The sequence below is a fragment of the Oncorhynchus gorbuscha genome, linkage group LG10, assembly GCF_021184085.1.
Source record: "Oncorhynchus gorbuscha isolate QuinsamMale2020 ecotype Even-year linkage group LG10, OgorEven_v1.0, whole genome shotgun sequence".
NCBI lineage: Eukaryota > Metazoa > Chordata > Actinopteri > Salmoniformes > Salmonidae > Oncorhynchus > Oncorhynchus gorbuscha.
The window spans coordinates 19,635,870-19,656,581 of record NC_060182.1 but is presented as its reverse complement, the minus strand read 5'-3'; the positions used below and the strand labels follow the sequence as shown (position 1 = coordinate 19,656,581).

At 43.2% G+C, this 20,712-nt stretch overlaps 1 protein-coding gene across 2 annotated transcripts in view; it reads left to right on the top strand.

The window, feature by feature from the left end:
* The window catches only part of LOC124045644 (solute carrier family 12 member 5-like), a 132,542-nt gene that overhangs the window by 68,167 nt on the left and 43,663 nt on the right, over positions 1–20,712 (top strand). For both annotated transcript variants that reach the window (XM_046365096.1, XM_046365097.1), the window contains exons 2-4: positions 7,930–8,033; positions 8,355–8,498; positions 16,707–16,853. In XM_046365096.1, the coding sequence (XP_046221052.1) occupies positions 8,019–8,033; positions 8,355–8,498; positions 16,707–16,853 (306 nt within the window). In that variant the 5' untranslated portion in view covers positions 7,930–8,018. The remainder of the gene's footprint in view (positions 1–7,929; positions 8,034–8,354; positions 8,499–16,706; positions 16,854–20,712) is intronic.

The following is a 20,712-nucleotide window of genomic DNA, read 5'->3' as shown; positions in this document are numbered from 1 at the left end:
GGACACGCATGCATTCATACACATACATGGACACGCATGCATTCATACACATACATGGACACGCATGCATTCATACACATACATGGACACGCATGCATTCATACACATACATGGACACGCATGCATTCATACACATACATGGACACTCACTCAGTCATACACATACATGGACACGCATGCATTCATACACATACATGGACACTCACTCAGTCATACACATACATGGACACGCATGCATTCATACACATACATGGACACGCATGCATTCATACACATACATGGACACGCATGCATTCATACACATACATGGACACTCACTCAGTCATACACATACATGGACACTCACTCAGTCATACACATACATGGACACTCACTCATTCATACACATACATGGACACTCACTCATTCATACACATACATGGACACTCACTCATTCATACACATACATGGACACTCACTCATTCATACACATACATGGACACTCATTCATACACATACATGGACACTCACTCAGTCATACACATACATGGCCACGCATGCATTCATACACATACATGCACACACGTATAAAAACATATTTACAAAAATATGTTTTGGAAAACATGGAAAAGGTACAAAAAATTCATAACAGATTACATTCTAAGCCAAAGGCTAAAAATGGGGTTTAAATGCAGATTTTTAAACTGTGGTGGATTACTCTACTTTAAGGTGGTTTACAATGGGAATAAAAAGCATCAACTGCACTGATATGATTGATAACAGGTAGCCTAGAAGTTAAGAGTGTTGGGCCAGTAACCGAAAGGTTGCTAATTCGAATCCCCAAGCAGACTAAGTGTAAATCTGTTGATGTGCTCTTGAGCAAGGCACTTAACCATAGTTGCTTTGCATAAGAGTCTCTGCTAAATCAGTGGTTCCCAAGCAGGAGTAATAGAACCCCTGCGGGTACTTGGCCTATCCACAGGGTTACTTGAGAAGATTCATGAGACCATAGGGTTACTGGTAAAATGCACATGAGAGGATACTTCGGGGCTACCTGGGCAGAGCAACATTCAGATGGTGGTACAGTAAATGAAAAAGGTTGGGAACTACTGTCCTGAATGACTAATATGTTCATCAAAGCAGTGAGTTTGGGGCATGTTTTTGGTCTTATTCCATGTGAAATAGAGCACTGCTTTATATTCAGGGAGCATTAGGTGCAGGTATGGGGTGAGTGTATAGGTTCAACAGTGCAGCTAAATGCTGTTATCCTCTGTGCAACCTCAAACTACATGAAAATTAAATGTTTGCTTATCCAATTTGACAGGTAATGCGTCTTTAGGGAAATGTTCCAAGTTTCAAAGGATTACTGTGCTGTGTGAGAGCAATTTGGCTGCTATTTGACTTTGTCTCCTTGGTTTTAAGATTAGAGTATAATGCCGTTGGAGCCACCGATAAAGAAACACAATTGACTGAGATATTATGTCCAGCCTGTAGCTAATGCTACATGTTCATCATCAGAAATGTATTTACAAATATATCACTATTCTTCACAGTGTAGTCAATGTGCAGTCGTGGGAGCACACTTTTGGCCTTACCCTCAATTTTCTAGTAGAAGGTTTGTTTAGGCTCATATCAAGAGGTAGTTAGAGGAGGTGTCAGACTCTGAAAAGGAAGTGCACATTGTCTCTGTCCCTGCTGAGGGTGATGACTTGGCCCACAGGACACTTATTTATTTAGTGTATTTCCTGAATAGATAATCCACTGCCAGGGGGAAAGGGTACAGCATGTTACTGTTAGAATACAGCAACGTTGACAGGACTAGCCCTGGATGGCTACAAACAAGACTCAGGGCCTAACTTGACTTGAGAAGTTCTTTGTGCTCAACTAGACTGTTCCAGTGCAGGATTTACACAAAACGTTATCAGCTGTTTCAAATGTACTGTCTCTCAGTCCAAGCTGCTTTAGAATGCATGTAGCACCCGACCTTACCCCGACCCAACTGTAGCTCATGGGTATGGATGAGCTCCACTTAACCTCCATGGCTCATTCATTCAGCACCTCCTAATATCTGAGATCAAGCTGAAGAAAAGATGCACCACTTCGGCTGCACATTAATAGTGATTCTGCAGCTGTCTGATCACATCAGTGTTGTGCACAGGTTTGACTGATAAACAGTGAGTCAGGTTTTGCATGTAAATGAAGAAGGAAGCAGACTGGTACTGAGCAGGATTTGTGATGCACCCATTCTGTTCCATGGTTCTGTTCTAGCTAACACAAATAGATTCCTTCTGTAGCTAATTTAACTAGCAGCATTACACTTGTGAATAGCTGATCTTTTGGCTGGTCTTTTAGTTAGTATCTCTCCACAGAGACCACCAGTGTAACTTTATGAGAGAGACAGAAGATTTATTGCTGTTTTCACAGCCCTATCCCCCAGACTCCTCTCTTCTCTCTCCATCCAATCAATAAAGGGCTGTGTCTCTTCTGCTGCTTGGCACTCTCCCCACAAGTGTGTTGGCTCATCTACTCAGGTGCTGTTGTGTTTCAGTGTTTTAAAACACCACAGGGATTAAGGTCTTGTGTTTGTGTGGTTTTCTGCTTGTCTCTATACTGATGTGATTATCTACACCGGATACATTACACAGATTACAACAAATGGACAATGCTGTGACGCGGTGTCACAATCGTAAGCATTTTCTACCTCTCCCTGAACCTGTCTGTAATACCTACATGTTTCAAGCAGACCACCATAGTCCCTGTGCTCAAGAACACCAAGGTAACCTTTCTAAATGACTATCGCCCCGTAGCACTCACATCTGTAGCCATGAAATGCTTTTAAAGGCTGGTCATGGCTCACATCAACATCATTATCCCAGGCAAAGGAGCTGATAGTGGACTACAAGAAACAGAGGGCCAAGCACGCCCCCATCCACATCGACGGGACTGTAGTGGAGCGGGTCGAGAGCTTTAAGTTCCTTGGTATCCACATCACTAAGGAATTAGCATGGTCCAGACACACCAACACAATTGTGACGAAGGGATGACAATGCCTCTTCCCCCTTAGGAGGCTGAAAAGATTTGATATGGGCCTTCAGATCCTCAAAGAGTTATACAGCTGCCCTATTAAGAGCATCTTGACTGGCTGCATTACTGCTTGGTATGGCAACTGCTTGGCATCCGACCGCAAGGCACTACAGAGGGTAGTGCATAAGGCCCATTACGCAACTGGGGCCAAGATCCATGCCATCCAGGACCTCTATACCAGGCGGTGTCAAGAGGAAGGTCCTAAAAACTGTCAAAGACTCCAGCCACCCAAGTCACAAACTGTTCTCTTTGCTACTGCAAGGCAAGCGGTACCGATTGGCCAAGTCTGGAACCGACAGGACCCTGAAGAGCTTCTACTCTCAAGCCATAAGATAGCTATTGTATGTACAGTAGTTACTTAAATAGTTAACCAAGTAGCTACCTGGGCTATCTGCATTGACCCTCTTTGCACTAACTCTTTTGACTCATCACATACGCTGCTGCTACTGTTAATTATTTATCTGGTTGCCTAATCACTTTACCCCTACCTATACAGTTAATTCAGAAAGTATTCACACCCCTTGACCTTTTTCAACATTTTGTTATGTTGTAGCCTGAATTTAAAATGGTTTAAATTCAGATTTTGTGTCACTGGCTTATACACTATATCCTATAATGTCAAAGTGAAATTATATTTTTCGAAATGTTTTACAGTATTCAAACCTTTTATTATGGCAAGCCTAAATATGTTCAGGAGTATGAATTTGCTTAACAAATCACGTAAGTTGCATGGACTCACTATGTGTGAAATAATAGTGTTTAACATGATTTTATTATGACCAGCTCCTGTCTGTACCCCACACATACAATTATCTGTAAGGTCACTCAGTCAATCAGTGAATTTCAAACACTGATTCAACCACAAAGACCTGGGAGGTATTCAATGCCTCGCAAAGAAGGGCACCTATTGGTAGATGGGTAAAAATGTGATGGGAAAAACTAAGGATTAATCAACAACATTGTAGTTACACCACAATACTAACCTAATTGACAGAGTGAAAAGAAGGAAGCCTGTACAGAATAAAATGATGAATGCATCCTGTTTGCAAAGTGTTATGTTTGTGGCAAATCCAATACAACACATTAATGAGTACCACTCTCCATATTTTCAAACATAGTGGTGGCTGCATCATGTTATGTGTATACTTGTAATCATTAAGGACTGGGGAGTTTTTAAGGATAAAAAATCAACAGAATGCAGCTAAGCACAGGCAAATTATTAAAGGTAAATCTGGTTCAGTCTGCTTTCCACCAGACACTGGGACATGAATTCCCCTTTCAGCAGGAAATTAACCTAAAACACAAGGCCAAATCTAACTGGAGGTTGCTTACCAAGAAGACAGTGAATGTTCCTGCGTGGCAGGGTTAAAGTTTTGACTGAAATCTGCTATTGAAAATGGTTGTCTAGCAATGATCAACAACCAATTTGAAAGAACTTGAAGAATTTTGAAAAGAATAAAGTGTTGCACAATCCAGGTGTGGAAAGCTCTTAGAGACTTATCCAGAAAGACTCACAGCTGTAATCAATGCCAAAGGTGCTTCTACAAAGTATTGACTCAGGGGTGTGAATACTTATGAACATTTTATATTTAGCATGTGACAAATACATTTAGATTTTATTCAATTCATTTATTTGATCTGGGCGTTGATGTTTTTGATTATATTCATGTTAGCTGACGGTGAAAGTATTGGATTAGCTGTTTTGTTATTTCAGTCAGTTTGTGAATAGTTCATGCTTTAAACATCATTGGGAGATAGGACTGGATAGTGTCAGCGAGCTAGCTGAGGACCCACAACCACACTGCAGGGACCTTTAGAGACAAAGGAAGAGAGAGTGGTCTTAAGACTATGAAGCCTCATCCTTAATGGGAGCATTAATGAAAATGTGCTGTGTCACCAAGGACTCAGAGGACACGTTGTATGAGGGGACCTTTATCATGAGCTCACACACTGTAGTCTTAATTGAATAGAATGTATAGTCACACACACCTCTCACTAAACAGCCTCCTTCTTTAGTATTTTCTCCCTCTCTCCAAGTTCTACTGTGGAGGTAGTGAGTGATCTTTGAGCAACTATCAGGACCAATTAGGGTTAATTGCCTTGCGCATGGTCACATTACAATATTTTTAACCTAGTCGGCTCGGGGATTCAAACCAGCAACCTTTGTGTTACTGGCCCAATGCTCGTAATCACTAGAATACCTGCCACCCTGTTATGCAGTGCAGCAGAGCTGAGTGGGAGAATCATTTCACAACTAAAGAGTGTGGATGTCCTTCCCTGGCAAGATCAATATTGTAGGTAAAGGATGAACAGGGAGACTGTATGTAAATCTGACAGAGGTCAAATTGATCTACCTCGCAGCCCCCCTACACACACACACACACACACACACACACACACACACACACACACACACACACACACACACACACACACACACACACACACACACACACACACACACACACACACACACACACACACACCATACACACACACGCACCCAAACACACACAGAGAGATGGAACCGGAAGGGAGACTCTTTCTAACAACACGTTCTCTCTATCTATGTAAATCTATGTCGTTTACAATAATTGTATGATTAATAACTACAGCAACAACATTTTTAGAGAGCAATCTGAATGCCAAACAGAGCATGCCCATAAATAAAAATCCATCTTTAAAAAGCTTTGAGATCTTATGAGAAGCTCTAGCTACATACTGTAAATGCAATTCATGGCCCATTTCTATAAAGCACCAAGACAGGGACTAATTCATTACATGCACTTGGATGGGTCAATATAAACTCATAAAGCAGAATCAACTGCTGTGCGCGTTCCGAGGCCATGCCTGCTGATTAAACGATCCGGGCTGTGGTTAATGATATGAGCCGCTCTATCTGCTCTCCAATGGGCATCTCTCATACTGGGTCATCCCACCAAAGGTAAATTAAGAAACTTTCATGGCGAATGTATTTTTACAAACAGGACTACAGTACAGTATGCATGCCTGCCATGAATGTGATCAGAACGACGGTCAGGTATACATACTGCATAATAAACTGAAAATGTTATCTAGCTGACATGGTGCCATCCAGATCCATAAAGAAGGAAACTAATCCTGCAACAACAGGACATTTGAATTACTATGCGGATTGAAAGATCAAGTCCGAAATTTTGAAGTGTAAATTACACATTTCAGAAGCCTTTTTACACCTCAAATACACTATAAAAAAAATCTGGAAAGTTCTCTTGCAACAGGGTGATCAAATGAATATCCTACATCTGTACCTGGCAAGATCATAGTGTAAATGCTTATTAGACACAAATATGTCAATACGGGCAGTCCCATGACATGCCATGCTTTGTGAGATTACATTTCAAACCTTCGATCTTACATAACCTATTCACCTATCTTACAAACACGTCTACATTATGCTGAATCATTGAATGTACAGTTTTGCTACATAACATAAAACACAGCAGTAAGCTCCATGTAAAGCACATATAATAAAATATATAGTGCAGCTTGTTACCAAAGAGCCAGAGCTATATAGGCCATAAACTGCTAATTCACTGCACTCCCTGTGCTCAGAGTAAGATGAAGCCCCCCCCCATCTTAGATTTGTGCCTTAGGGCAACTTCTAACTTCTGTTGGCTGATGTGGTTGGTTTGGCTTTAATGTAATGCAGCACACACTGCATGTCCTGTGCTAGTTTTGGTGTGCAGCGATATGCCAGGTTGACTGTGTTGTGTGTTCTAGTGATGGCTAGTGTGGTCGATCGTCGTGTGCTGCCTGGCGCTGATGCACTGCAGTGGATCTTTAGTATTCCTCTCCTGCCTTCTGAGAAGGGTCTCCTCTGGGACTGGAGCGGAGCCAGTGCCCATATCTACCACCTCTCTCTCTCTCTCTCTCTCTCTCTCTCTCTCTCTCTCTCTCTCTCTCTCTCTCTCTCTCTCTCTCTCTCTCTCTCTCTCTCTCTCTCTCTCCGTCCTTCTTTCTTTCCTTCCTTCCTTCCCTCCCTCCCTCCCTTACTCCCTCCCTCCCTCCCTCAACACTATTAATAGGCCCTGCGCACAGAGTCTGTGTCAGGCAGCTGACAGGGGCCACAATCAGAACTGCATGCCAGGCTGGAGAGGGAACAAGGCAGGCAATCCAAAAAGTATGGATTGGATGACTGGGCTTGTGTGTATGTGTGTGTGAATTGCATAAGTACCCCTCTATATTCCTGAACAGTGAAATAACACCTAATATCTAAATCTCACTGATGTTTGACTTTCTATGAGGTTCTCTGTGTGATATGATGAATACACACAATTTAGAATCTCTGGTTCCATTTGTCATTCCCAGCATGAACCCTTCCCACACAAAGCCTGTACAGATCCATCTAAAGAGAGCATTTCCTGGCTCTAGCGACTACCCCATGTGTCTTAACATAATTCAATCCTGAACAATGAATAATTTCTCCAAGCTAACATCATTTATTAACAAACAACACATTCATATTAATCGAAAACCAATCATTTCACTCATCCTGTTAAAACAACCTGGGTCTGTCATTAAAATTACATATTGAGAAAGTAATATTTCAGTGTTACCAATGTCTGTGTTTTGCAAACATTCATATTAATTAAATATTATCCCCATTTGAATCAACATCTCTCTTTTAAGGATTATTTGTGTGTGTGTGTGTGTGTGTGTGTGTGTGTGTGTGTGTGTGTGTGTGTGTGTGTGTGTGTGTGTGTGTGTGTGTGTGTGTGTGTGTGTGTGTGTGTGTGTGTGTGTGTGTGTGTGTGTGTGTGTGTGTGTGTGTGTGTGTGTGTGTGTTTCTCTGTTAACCCTTAGCGTGCTGTCTGTGTGTTGCAGGCGATGGGAACCCCAAGGAGAGCAGTCCCTTCATCAACAGCAGCAGTGCCAGCGACGTGGAGAAGAGCCAGCAGTACGATGGCAAGAACATGGCCCTGTTTGAGGTCTGTAACATGAGGCTCCTTCTCTTGCTTACATATAATTACATAGTAATGATCTAGTAATTATCAAATTGCTTTGTTCCATTGGTTTCGATGAAACAAGCACCTACAGTATATATGAAGCCTTGCTTACTTACTTACCATCTGACAGCAGGTGGGTTGAATTCTTTGAAATAAGAACTGGCTTAATCATATAGTTTCTCAGTTGTCAATGTCAGCTGAGAGGACTGTAAAAATGCAATATTACCTGCATGTTTCCTACTGTGTTTTTTTCTCTGGTATAGTGACATGGTGTGTCTGTCCACCTTTCTCTTTGTCCTGCAGGAGGAGATGGACAACAGTCCTATGGTGTCGTCCATACTTAGCAGTCTAGCCAACTATTCCAACCTGCCTCAGGGCAGCAAAGAGCACGAGGAGGCCGAGAACGAGGAGGGGGCGGCACCATCCAAAAAAAAACCTGCTGTCAAGGTACTCCATCTAATCTAACTAAAGTCTTGTCCTAAACATAAATATTAGCTGAAGTTTGACTTGATCTGAGGTGGCAGAGTGTATCCCTCCCAGGTCTCCATCCTCCACCTGGATGAAAAGAGGGCCTGGAAAGGATGTTATTGATGACGCTGCCTGCCATGTTTAGGCCTGGATAGGACGTTATTAATGACGCTGTCTGCCATGTTTAGGCCTGGATAGGACGTTATTGATGACGCTGCCTGCCATGTTTAGGCCTGGATAGGATGTTATTGATGACGCTGCCTGCCATGTTTAGGCCTGGATAGGATGTTATTGATGACGCTGCCTGCCATGTTTAGGCCTGTATAGGACGTTATTGATGACGCTGCCTGCCATGTTTAGGCCTGGATAGGACGTTATTGATGATGCTGCCTGCCATGTTTAGGCCTGGATAGGATGTTATTGATGACGCTGTCTGCCATGTTTAGGCCTGGATAGGATGTTATTGATGACGCTGTCTGCCATGTTTAGGCCTGGATAGGATGTTATTGATGACGCTGTTGGTCATGTTTAGGCCTGGATAGGATGTTATTGATGACGCTGTCTGCCATGTTTAGGCCTGGATAGGATGTTATTGATGACGCTGCCTGCCATGTTTAGGCCTGTATAGGACGTTATTGATGACGCTGCCTGCCATGTTTAGGCCTGGATAGGACGTTATTGATGACGCTGCCTGCCATGTTTAGGCCTGGATAGGATGTTATTGATGACGTTGTTGGTCATGTTTAGGCCTGGATAGGACGTTATTAATGACGCTGTCTGCCATGTTTAGGCCTGGATAGGACGTTATTGATGACGCTGCCTGCCATGTTTAGGCCTGGATAGGATGTTATTGATGACGCTGCCTGCCATGTTTAGGCCTGGATAGGATGTTATTGATGACGCTGCCTGCCATGTTTAGGCCTGTATAGGACGTTATTGATGACGCTGCCTGCCATGTTTAGGCCTGGATAGGACGTTATTGATGACGCTGCCTGCCATGTTTAGGCCTGGATAGGATGTTATTGATGACGCTGTCTGCCATGTTTAGGCCTGGATAGGATGTTATTGATGACGCTGTCTGCCATGTTTAGGCCTGGATAGGATGTTATTGATGACGCTGTTGGTCATGTTTAGGCCTGGATAGGATGTTATTGATGACGCTGTCTGCCATGTTTAGGCCTGGATAGGATGTTATTGATGACGCTGCCTGCCATGTTTAGGCCTGGATAGGATGTTATTGATGACTCTGTCGGCCATGTTTAGGCCTGGATAGGACGTTATTGATGACGCTGTTGGTCATGTTTAGGCCTGGATAGGACGTTATTAATGACGCTGTTGGCCATGTTTAGGCCTGGACAGGACGTTATTAATGACGCTGTCTGCCATGTTTAGGCCTGGATAGGACGTTATTAATGACGCTGTCTGCCATGTTTAGGCCTGGATAGGACGTTATTAATGACGCTGTCTGCCATGTTTAGGCCTGGATAGAACGTTATTAATGACGCTGTCTGCCATGTTTAGGCCTAGATAGGATGTTATTGATGACGCTGCCTGCCATGTTTAGGCCTGGATAGGATGTTATTGATGACGCTGCCTGCCATGTTTAGGCCTGGATAGGATGTTATTGATGACTCTGTCGGCCATGTTTAGGCCTGGATAGGATGTTATTGATGACGCTGTCGGTCATGTTTAGGCCTGGATAGGACGTTATTAATGACGCTGTCGGCCATGTTTAGGCCTGGACAGGACGTTATTAATGACGCTGTCTGCCATGTTTAGGCCTGGATAGGATGTTATTGATGACGCTGTTGGTCATGTTTAGGCCTGGATAGGACGTTATTAATGACGCTGTCTGCCATGTTTAGGCCTGGATAGGACGTTATTAATGACGCTGTCTGCCATGTTTAGGCCTGGATAGGACGTTATTAATGACGCTGTCTGCCATGTTTAGGCCTGGATAGGACGTTATTAATGACGCTGTCTGCCATGTTTAGGCCTGGATAGGACGTTATTAATGACGCTGTCTGCCATGTTTAGGCCTGGATAGGATGTTATTAATGACGCTGTCTGCCATGTTTAGGCCTGATAGGATGTTATTGATGACGCTGCCTTTAGGCCATGTTTAGGCCTGGATAGGATGTTATTGATGACGCTGCCTGCCATGTTTAGGCCTGGATAGGACGTTATTGATGACGCTGCCTGCCATGTTTAGGGCTGGATAGGACGTTATTGATGACGCTGTTGGCCATGTTTAGGCCTGGATAGGACGTTATTGATGACGCTGTTGGCCATGTTTAGGCCTGGATTATTAATGACGTTATTTTAGGCCTGATAGGACGTTATTGATGACGCTGTTGGTCATGTTTAGGCCTGGATAGGATGTTATTGATGACGCTGTTGGCCATGTTTAGGCCTGGATAGGACGTTATTGATGACGCTGTTGGCCATGTTTAGGCCTGGATAGGATGTTATTGATGACGCTGTTGGTCATGTTTAGGCCTGGATAGGATGTTATTGATGACGCTGTTGGTCATGTTTAGGCCTGGATAGGACGTTATTGATGACGCTGTTGGTCATGTTTAGGCCTGGATAGGACGTTATTGATGACGCTGTTGGTCATGTTTAGGCCTGGATGGACGTTATTGATGACGCTGCTGTTGCCTGTTTAGGCCTGGATAGGACGTTATTGATGACGCTGTTGGCTGTTGGTCATGTTTAGGCCTGGATAGGATGTTATTGATGACGCTGTTGGTCATGTTTAGGCCTGGATGTTTAGGCCTGTTTAGGCCTAGATAGGATGTTATTGATGACGCTGTTGGTCATGTTTAGGCCTGGATAGGATGTTATTGATGACCCTGTTGGTCATGTTTAGGCCTGGATAGGATGTTATTGATGACGCTGTTGGTCATGTTTAGGCCTGAATAGGATGTTATTAATGGCCTGGAGGCCTGGATAGGATGTTATTAATGACGCTGTTGGTCATGTTTAGGCCTGGATAGGACGTTATTGATGACGCTGATGTTATGGATGATGACGTTATTAATGACGCTGTTGGTCATGTTTAGGCCTGGATAGTTTAGGCCTGGATAGGATGTTATTGATGACATGTTTAGGCTGGATAGGACGTTATTAATGACGCTGCCATGTTTAGGCCTGGATAGGATGTTATTGATGACGCTGTTGGTCATGTTTAGGCCTGGATAGGACGTTTATTGATGACCTGTTGGTCATGTTTAGGCCTGGATAGGATGTTATTAATGACGCTGTTGGTCATTGATGACGCTGTTGGTGTATGCCATGTTTAGGCATTTTTAGGCCTGGGTCATAGGATGTTATTGATGACGCTGTTGGTCATGTTTAGGCCTGGATAGGATGTTATTGATGACTCTGTCGGCCATGTTTAGGCCTGGATAGGACGTTATTAATGACGCTGTTGGTCATGTTTAGGCCTGGATAGGATGTTATTGATGACGCTGCCTGCCATGTTTAGGCCTGGATAGGATGTTATTAATGACGCTGTTGGTCATGTTTAGGCCTGGATAGGACGTTATTAATGACGCTGTTGGTCATGTTTAGGCCTGGATAGGATGTTATTGATGACTCTGTCGACGTTATTAATGACGCTGTTGGTCATGTTTAGGCCTGGATAGGATGTTATTGATGACTCTGACCTGGATGTTTAGGCCTGGATAGGATGTTATTAATGACGCTGTTGGTCATGTTTAGGCCTGGATAGGACGTTATTAATGACGCTGTTGGTCATGTTTAGGCCTGGATAGGATGTTATTGATGACTCTGTCGGCCATGTTTAGGCCTGGATAGGACGTTATTAATGACGCTGTTGGTCATGTTTAGGCCTGGATAGGATGTTATTGATGACTCTGTCGGCCATGTTTAGGCCTGGATAGGACGTTATTAATGACACTGTTGGTCATGTTTAGGCCTGGATAGGACGTTATTGATGACGCTGTTGGCCATGTTTAGGCCTGGATAGGACGTTATTGATGACGCTGTTGGTCATGTTTAGGCCTGGATAGGACGTTATTGATGACGCTGTTGGTCATGTTTAGGCCTGGATAGGACGTTATTAATGACGCTGTTGGTCATGTTTAGGCCTGGATAGGACGTTATTAATGACGCTGTTGGTCATGTTTAGGCCTGGATAGGACGTTATTAATGACGCTGTTGGCCATGTTTAGGCCTGGATAGGACGTTATTAATGACGGTGTCTGCCATGTTTAGGCCTGGATAGGACGTTATTAATGACGCTGTTGGTCATGTTTAGGCCTGGATAGGACGTTATTAATGACGCTGTTGGTCATGTTTAGGCCTGGATAGGATGTTATTGATGACGCTGTTGGTCATGTTTAGGCCTGGATAGGATGTTATTGATGACGCTGTTGGTCATGTTTAGGCCTGGATAGGATGTTATTAATGACGCTGTTGGTCATGTTTAGGCCTGGATAGGATGTTATTGATGACGCTGTCTGCCATGTTTAGGCCTGGATAGGACGTTATTAATGAAGCTGTCTGCCATGTTTAGGCCTGGACAGGACGTTATTGATGACGCTGTCGGCCATGTTTAGTTCTGGACAGGACATTATTGATGGCTGTGCACGGTGTCCGTTTCCTTCCCCGCCGATTCACAGCCGTTTGGTCATTTATCGGGCCTGAGCAGGGCTGGTTGACGTTTATTGCCATGAATCTTGTCCTGGAGGCAGAACTGAGCCATTTTCCCTTGGAAACTGAGCCAATTCAAAATTGGCTATATTGTAAGAAATCATAATTAGCTCTTTGGTCTTAATTAAAGTTTATGGTTAGGCATTATGGTTATCAGTGTGGTTAAGGTTATGGTTAAGATTAGGTTGCATCACATCCGGCCGTGATTGGTTGTCCCATATGGCGGCGCACAATTGACCCAGTGTCATCTGGGTTTGGCCAGGGTAGGCCGTCATTGTAAATAAGAATTTGTTCTTAACTGACTTGCATAGTTAAATAAAGGTTTCAGGTTTAAAATCTAATTTTATGACTTTGTGGCTGTAGTCACCACTCTGCAGAGCTGCATCTAGAACAAGATTCACGGTGAAAAATGCTAACCTGCCTGAGCAGGGCCACATTAGGCCTGTTATCCAGCACATGTGCAGTGGAGCATAACCCTGATACAACAAGCTGCTCTCTCAGCCTGTCTTGTTACCCTGAAACAACAAGCTGCTCTCTCAGCCTGTCTTGTTACCCAGAAACAACAAGCTGCTCTCTCAGCTTGTCTTGTTACCCTGAAACAACAAGCTGCTCTCTCAGCCTGTCTTGTTACCCTGATACAACAAGCTGCTCTCTCAGCCTGTCTTGTTACCCTGATACAACAAGCTGCTCTCTCAGCCTGTCTTGTTACCCTGACACAACAAGCTGCTCTCTCAGCCTGTCTTGTTACCCTGAAACAACAAGCTGCTCTCTCAGCCTGTCTTGTTACCCTGATACAACAAGCTGCTCTCTCGGCCTGTCTTGTTACCCTGATACAACAAGCTGCTCTCTCAGCCTGTCGTTACCCTGATACAACAAGGTGCTCTCTCGGCCTGTCTTGTTACCCTGATACAACAAGCTGCTCTCTCAGCCTGTCGTTACCCTGATACAACAAGCTGCTCTCTCAGCCTGTCTTGTTACCCTGATACAACAAGCTTCTCTCTCAGCCTGTCATTACCCTGATACAACAAGCTGCTCTCTCAGCCTGTCGTTACCCTGATACAACAAGCTGCTCTCTCGTCCTGTCTTGTTACCCTGATACAACAAGCTGCTCTCTCAGCCTGTCGTTACCCTGATACAACAAGCTGCTCTCTCAGCCTGTCTTGTTACCCTGATACAACAAGCTGCTCTCTCAGCCTGTCATTACCCTGATACAACAAGCTGCTCTCTTGGCCTGTCGTTACCCTGATACAACAAGCTGCTCTCTCGTCCTGTCTTGTTACCCTGGTCTGAGGCAGGTTACTGCATCATTCCCCTCCACTCTTTTTCTTGTTATCTGCATCTTCATTTGACAGCTTCTTCCAGCCAAGAGGCCAAAAGAGGCTGATATAAGAGAATTCTAAACGGGTAGTAGATATTAACCTGAGAGGATGGGATATTGTTTTCATTTTTTTTTTTATCTCGGACAAGATGAGGAGAAGCATTATACCAGCCTTACTCAATCACCTGACTACAATTCCTCTCATGCTGTGAAATTGGGGCACATGATCACATGGCATGGTAATTGGTCTGACAGGTTATTTTAGAGGTGGTTTGTGTTGTCTTTAGCATCAGTCAAATTGATAGGAACGATTGTTCTGCAAAGGAAAAACATGACAGGCTACTTTTTACAATTTAATGAAGATTGATGCATCAAAATGTGCATTTATTTGTCCATTTGTAGTTTAGCACTTGAAGACTCATTCAACAGGTACAGTTTTGTGTACTGTGGACTTCAGTAGTGTTCTCTACAGCAGTGGTTCTCAACCCTCGTCCTGGGGACCTAAAGGGGAATTTATTTTGTTTTTGCCCTTGCACTAACACACCTTTCAAATTATCAGCTTCAGCTTGTTCATGATTCATTATTTGAATCAGCTTTGTTTGTACAAGGGCAAAAATACAAATGTGCACCCCTTTAGGTCCCCAGGACCAGGATTGAGAAACACTGCTCTACAGTGAAAGAGACAGGCTGCCGTGGAGCCTGTCACTGAATGCTAAGTATTTCCGTATATGGTGTGGTGAGGCTCCTATTGTGATGAGTCACCTGGAGGATCTGAGGTCCAAGGGCAAAACCTGAGGTAGACAGTCTGTCAGAGTGGCCCTGCAGTAGACTACCTCTCACTGGCTCTCCCCTGTGGCTATGCAGAACCCTTGGGGCTAAGACATCTCTCTCTATATACAGATTTCAATTTCCTTCCCATGTCTCGTCTCCTCCCTGGACTCCACAGAATTTAAATGAGGAGCTTCAGACACTTAATTGGAGTGTAAGGAAGACAAGCAAGGACTAAGAGGACAAATAATTGCTTGTACCTCTACTTGTACTGTCATTGTTGTCACTATTGGATATGACCAAAGCCCTGTTTCATAGGCGATTGGAATTTAAACTGACTTTCCAATCTTATCCTAGAATAAATTGCATTTAAAAGTAATAAAAAAGTGTGAATCCTGCACTACCATAATGTGTTAGTAATGTCCCGTACTGGTATTAGCTACTGGAGGTCTGGTCAGTCCTATGGCAGATCCAATCCCATTGAACTCAATAGCTGAAAGCTATGTCTAATCAAGGGTAGCGTTTGAGAACGACACTGTGGGATGACATTGTTGGGATAATTACATTTTCTCCCACATACATAGCTAGACAGATAGGCCCATGTGAAGAAATTAATGAGAGGGTCCTTCTCCCTGGCAACAGGACAACTGTGCTAGCCATTAGCTAAATGGGTTGGCAGAGCGATAGAGGACATTGGGTTTGGGCAGCCAGAGCTAGTATCCTAGAGCCACTTCCACCTGCATGAATAGAAGAGTGTGAAAGTAAGTTTCTACTACTTAACTATGATATCACATTTATGGATTATTTTCTCTCTGTGTAGAGAGACACAGAGGAATCTCTGCTGCCTGAATTTCAGCTTAATTTCCTCAGAAGAAAAGCTTTCAGTCATGGACGGACAGAATCGCTCTCTAAAATAATGAAGAAAAGGAAATGCGTTATCTTCCTGCTGCCATTCAAATAGGTTAATGGGGAGGAGATGTCTCCATTATGACTGAATAAAGAGCTTGACATTCCCTCTTCATTTGATTACTCTCCCTTTGTGATGGGATAGAGGAGGGCCTGTGAGCTTCTGATGAGTCTGTACTGTATTTCAGTATCATGAGTGCAGAATGAGTCTGTACTGTATCCACCAAACTCAGATGCAAGATTTGGTCACTGGAGGAATTTGTTTTGTTCCACTAAAGGTGTTGGGTACATTACTGTACTTGTATATTAATGGTTGTACTGCCGTGCCACTGTTAAATGTTCATATCACGTGCGCGCACACACACACACACACACACACACACACACACACACACACACACACACACACACACACACACACACACACACACACACACACACACACACACACACACACACACACACACACACACACACACAGTATTAATCCGTTTTGCGCTGTGTTTGTTCTCCAGGCACCATCGCTGGGCACTCTGATGGGGGTGTACCTACCCTGCATCCAGAATATCTTTGGTGTGATCCTGTTCCTGCGGATGACCTGGATGGTGGGCATCGGAGGGGTCTTTGGCTCCTTCATCATCGTCTTCATGTGCTGCTCCACGGTGAGTCTGGACCATATCCTTCTCACAATCTGTTCTCCTCCTTCCCTCATTCTTTCTTCCCCTCATCCTCTCGCTCTTTATATCACCCTCCATGTTTCCCTCTCTGTCGGGATAGCTCTTTTTCTCTTCCATCCACTCTCTCTCTCTATTTCCCCTTCTCCCTCTCTTTCTCTATCCTAATGTCCATCAGTGTTAGAATGGGCACTGTGCCTGCCAGAGCAGAGGCCAGTTTGCAGCTCTGATAAGGATATACTTAACACCACTTCCATTTTAATTCTGTTTGATGTCCAAAGCTCTCCCAGTTGAGTAAATCCTAGTTTAATCCTGTTTTGACCTGAGGTAACCCTACAAGCTTTACAGAATACATTTACAATTCATCCTTTCACTTACAGAAATAGCTATTCATTTACAGTGTTGTATACATAAGTATATTTTGGGTTTCTATACATGCTGATTCATAGAAATGTCATCATTTGTTACTAAAAATAATTATATAACCCAGAACAACTGAAACTTAAATTCCAGAATGCCTTTGGAATGTAGGATAAAAAATAAAAAATCATAATGGTGTTCCTTTTGATTAATTCTGGTTTGTCTCCCCAAGGGACTAAAAGCTATAGCCTTAGTAGTACTAGCCTTGAGGACTATCTCCGCCCATGAGCCAACCTCCAAACAATAGGTGACCAACCTTACCCCCGTCTATCTCAAGATCCAGTAACAAATGAAGGCTTGCTAGCACTCTAAGCTACTATCAGCTCCATCACTGCCGATTAGCATGTCAGCAAGAGTACTAAAAAAAGGCAGATACAGCCCGTCAAATCAAAGGACTGATCATGTAACAGTTGTCGTATGAAGGAGAGGACCAAAGCGCAGAGTGGTAAGTGGTCATCCTGATTTTTAATACGAATAGTGAACACTGAAACAAAAAACAATAAAACAACAAACCAACAGTCCTGAACGGTGAAATATAACACAGAACAGTAAATAATCACCCACCAAACACAATAGAAAACAGGCTCCCTAAATATGGTTCTCAATCAGGGACAATGATTGACAGCTGCCTCTGATTGAGAACCATACCAGGCCAAACAAAGAAATAGCCAATCATAGAAAAGCGAACATTGACAACCCACTCAACTCACGCCCTGACCATACTAAAACAAAGACATAACAAAATAACTAAGGTCAGAACGTGACAGATCAAAGACAACATCAAACCCCAACAGCTCTGATTAGGCAGTGAGCTCAGGACTCTAAAGGACTGCTACTGTACCTTGGGCCATACATATAGGTTGTGACCTCGACTCGAGTGGGACCAGTGGGACATCTGTTCCAGTCCCACCCCAGGGATTTAAAAAAAATGTATTTCACCTTTATTTAACCAGGTAGGCTAGTTGAGAACACCTTTATTTAACCAGGTAGGCTAGTTGAGAACACCTTTATTTAACCAGGTAGGCTAGTTGAGAACACCTTTATTTAACCAGGTAGGCTAGTTGAGAACACCTTTATTTAACCAGGTAGGCTAGTTGAGAACAAGCTCTCATTTACAACTGCAACCTGGCCAAGATAAAGCAAAGCAGTTCGACACATAAAACAACGCGGAGTTACACATGGAATAAACAAACATACAATAAATTATATAGTAGAAAAAGTATATATACGTCGTGTGCAAATGAGGTAGGATAAGGGAGATAAGGCAATAAATAGGCCATGGTGGCTAAGTAATTACAATATAGAAATTAAACAGTGGAATGGTAGAATATGCATAAGATTATTGTGCAAGTAGAGATACTGGGGTGCAAAGGAGCAAGATAAATAAATAAGTACAGTATGGGGATGAGGTAGTTGGATGGGCTATTTACAGATGGACTATGTACAGGTGCAATGATCTGTCTAGTTCTGGATAGGAAAGTGTTAAATTACTAATGGACTAGTAGACCCTGAGCAGCAGAGCCTCCTCTTTGTTCTGCAGTCTGTGGACATACATGTGGAGATCCTTCAGATAAAGGCATCTGTATTCTATGTTGGGTTTGCTCCTAGCAGAACTCTGCTAGACGAAGTGAACTTCTGTGCCTCGCATACTCGCTTTAAAGACCTTTGCCTGAAAAACGAGAAAAAAACTATAATAGTTTGTCCACCTTGATATGTACTTCCTCGAAATGGTCAGAATTCATCTAAGTTGCTCAAGAAATCCATCTTAAATTTGAAGTTTTTGCAGACGAGATCTAAGTCATGCAATTTTACAAATGAAGATGTTTGGTGCCATATATCTGAAGTGAAAAAATCTTTCACTGAATGACAACAAACACTTTATTGAAGAATCCCTTCTGTTGTCCAATCACAGACGAATGTGTGTAGACTTTGGCTATCGAACTTCGGCTTTCCTCAAGAAAAAATGTAATGCGTATGAAAAAGCCCTTGGCCGAAGACCAAAACGAACAAAATCAGCACAAAATGTCGTAGTAATATACAGTGCCTTCGGAAAATATTCAGACTCCTTGACTTTTTGCACATTTTGTTACATCACAGCCTTATTCTAAAATTGATTAAATGAAACTATTTCCTCAGCAATCTACACACAATACCACATAACGACAAAGTGAAAAAAATTTTTAAAACATTTTTGCACATTTAATAAAAACAGAAATACCTATTATTTACCTACTATTTACATAAGTATTCAGACCCTTTGCTACGAGACTCGAAATTGAGCTCAGGTCCATCCTGTTTCCATTGATCATTGTTGAGATGTTTCTAAAACTTGATTGGATTCCACCTGTGGTAAATTCAATTGATTGGACAGGATTTGGAAAGGTACACACCTGTCTATGTATGGTCCCACAGTTGACAGGGCATTTGTCAGAGTAAAAACCAAGCCATGAGGTCGAAGGAATTGTCCGTAGAGCTCTGAGACAGGATTGTGTCGAGGCATAGATCTGGGGAAGTGTACCAAAACATTTCTGCAGCATTGAAGGCCCCTAAGAACACAGTGGCCTCCATCATTCTTAAATGGAAGAAGTTTGGAACCACCAACACTCTTCCTAGAGCTGGGCGCCCGGCCAAACTGAGCAATTGGGGGAGAAGGGCCTTGGTCAGGGAGGAGTTCTTTGGAGATGGGAGAACCTTCTAGAAGCACAATCATCTCTGCAGCACTCCACCAATTTGGCCTTTATGGTAGAGTGGCCAGACGGAAGCCACTCCTCAGTAAAAGGCACATGACAGCCCACTTGGAGTTTGCCAAAAGGCACCTAAAGACTCTCAGACAATGAGAAACAAGATTCTCTAGTCTGATGAAACCAAGATTTAACTATTTTGCCTGAATACCAAGCGTCTCATCTGGAAGAAACTTGGCACAAACCCTACGGTGAAGCATGGTGTTTGTCAGCGGCATGGACTGGGTGACTTGTCAGGATCAAGGCAAAGATGAAAGGAGCAAAGTACAGAGAGATCCTTGATGAAAACCTGCTCCAGAGCGCTCAGGAACTCAGACTGGGGTAAAGGTTCACCTTCCAACAGGACAATGACCCTAAGCACACAGCCAAGACAAAACAGGAGTGGCTTCGGGACAAGTCTCTGAATGTCCTTGAGTGGCCCAGCCAGAGAATGAACTTGAACCCGATCAGACATCTCTGGAGAGACCTGAAAATAGCTGTGTAGCAACGTTCCCCATCCAACCTGAGAGAGCTTGAGAGGATCTGCAAAGAATGGGAGAAACTCCCCAAATACAGGTATGCCAAGCTTGTAGCATCATAAGACTTGAGGCTTTAATCGTTGTCAAAGGTGCTTCAACAAAGTTTTTAGTAAAGGGTCTGAATACTTATGTACTTTAAATGTGATATTTCATATTTAATATTTTTTC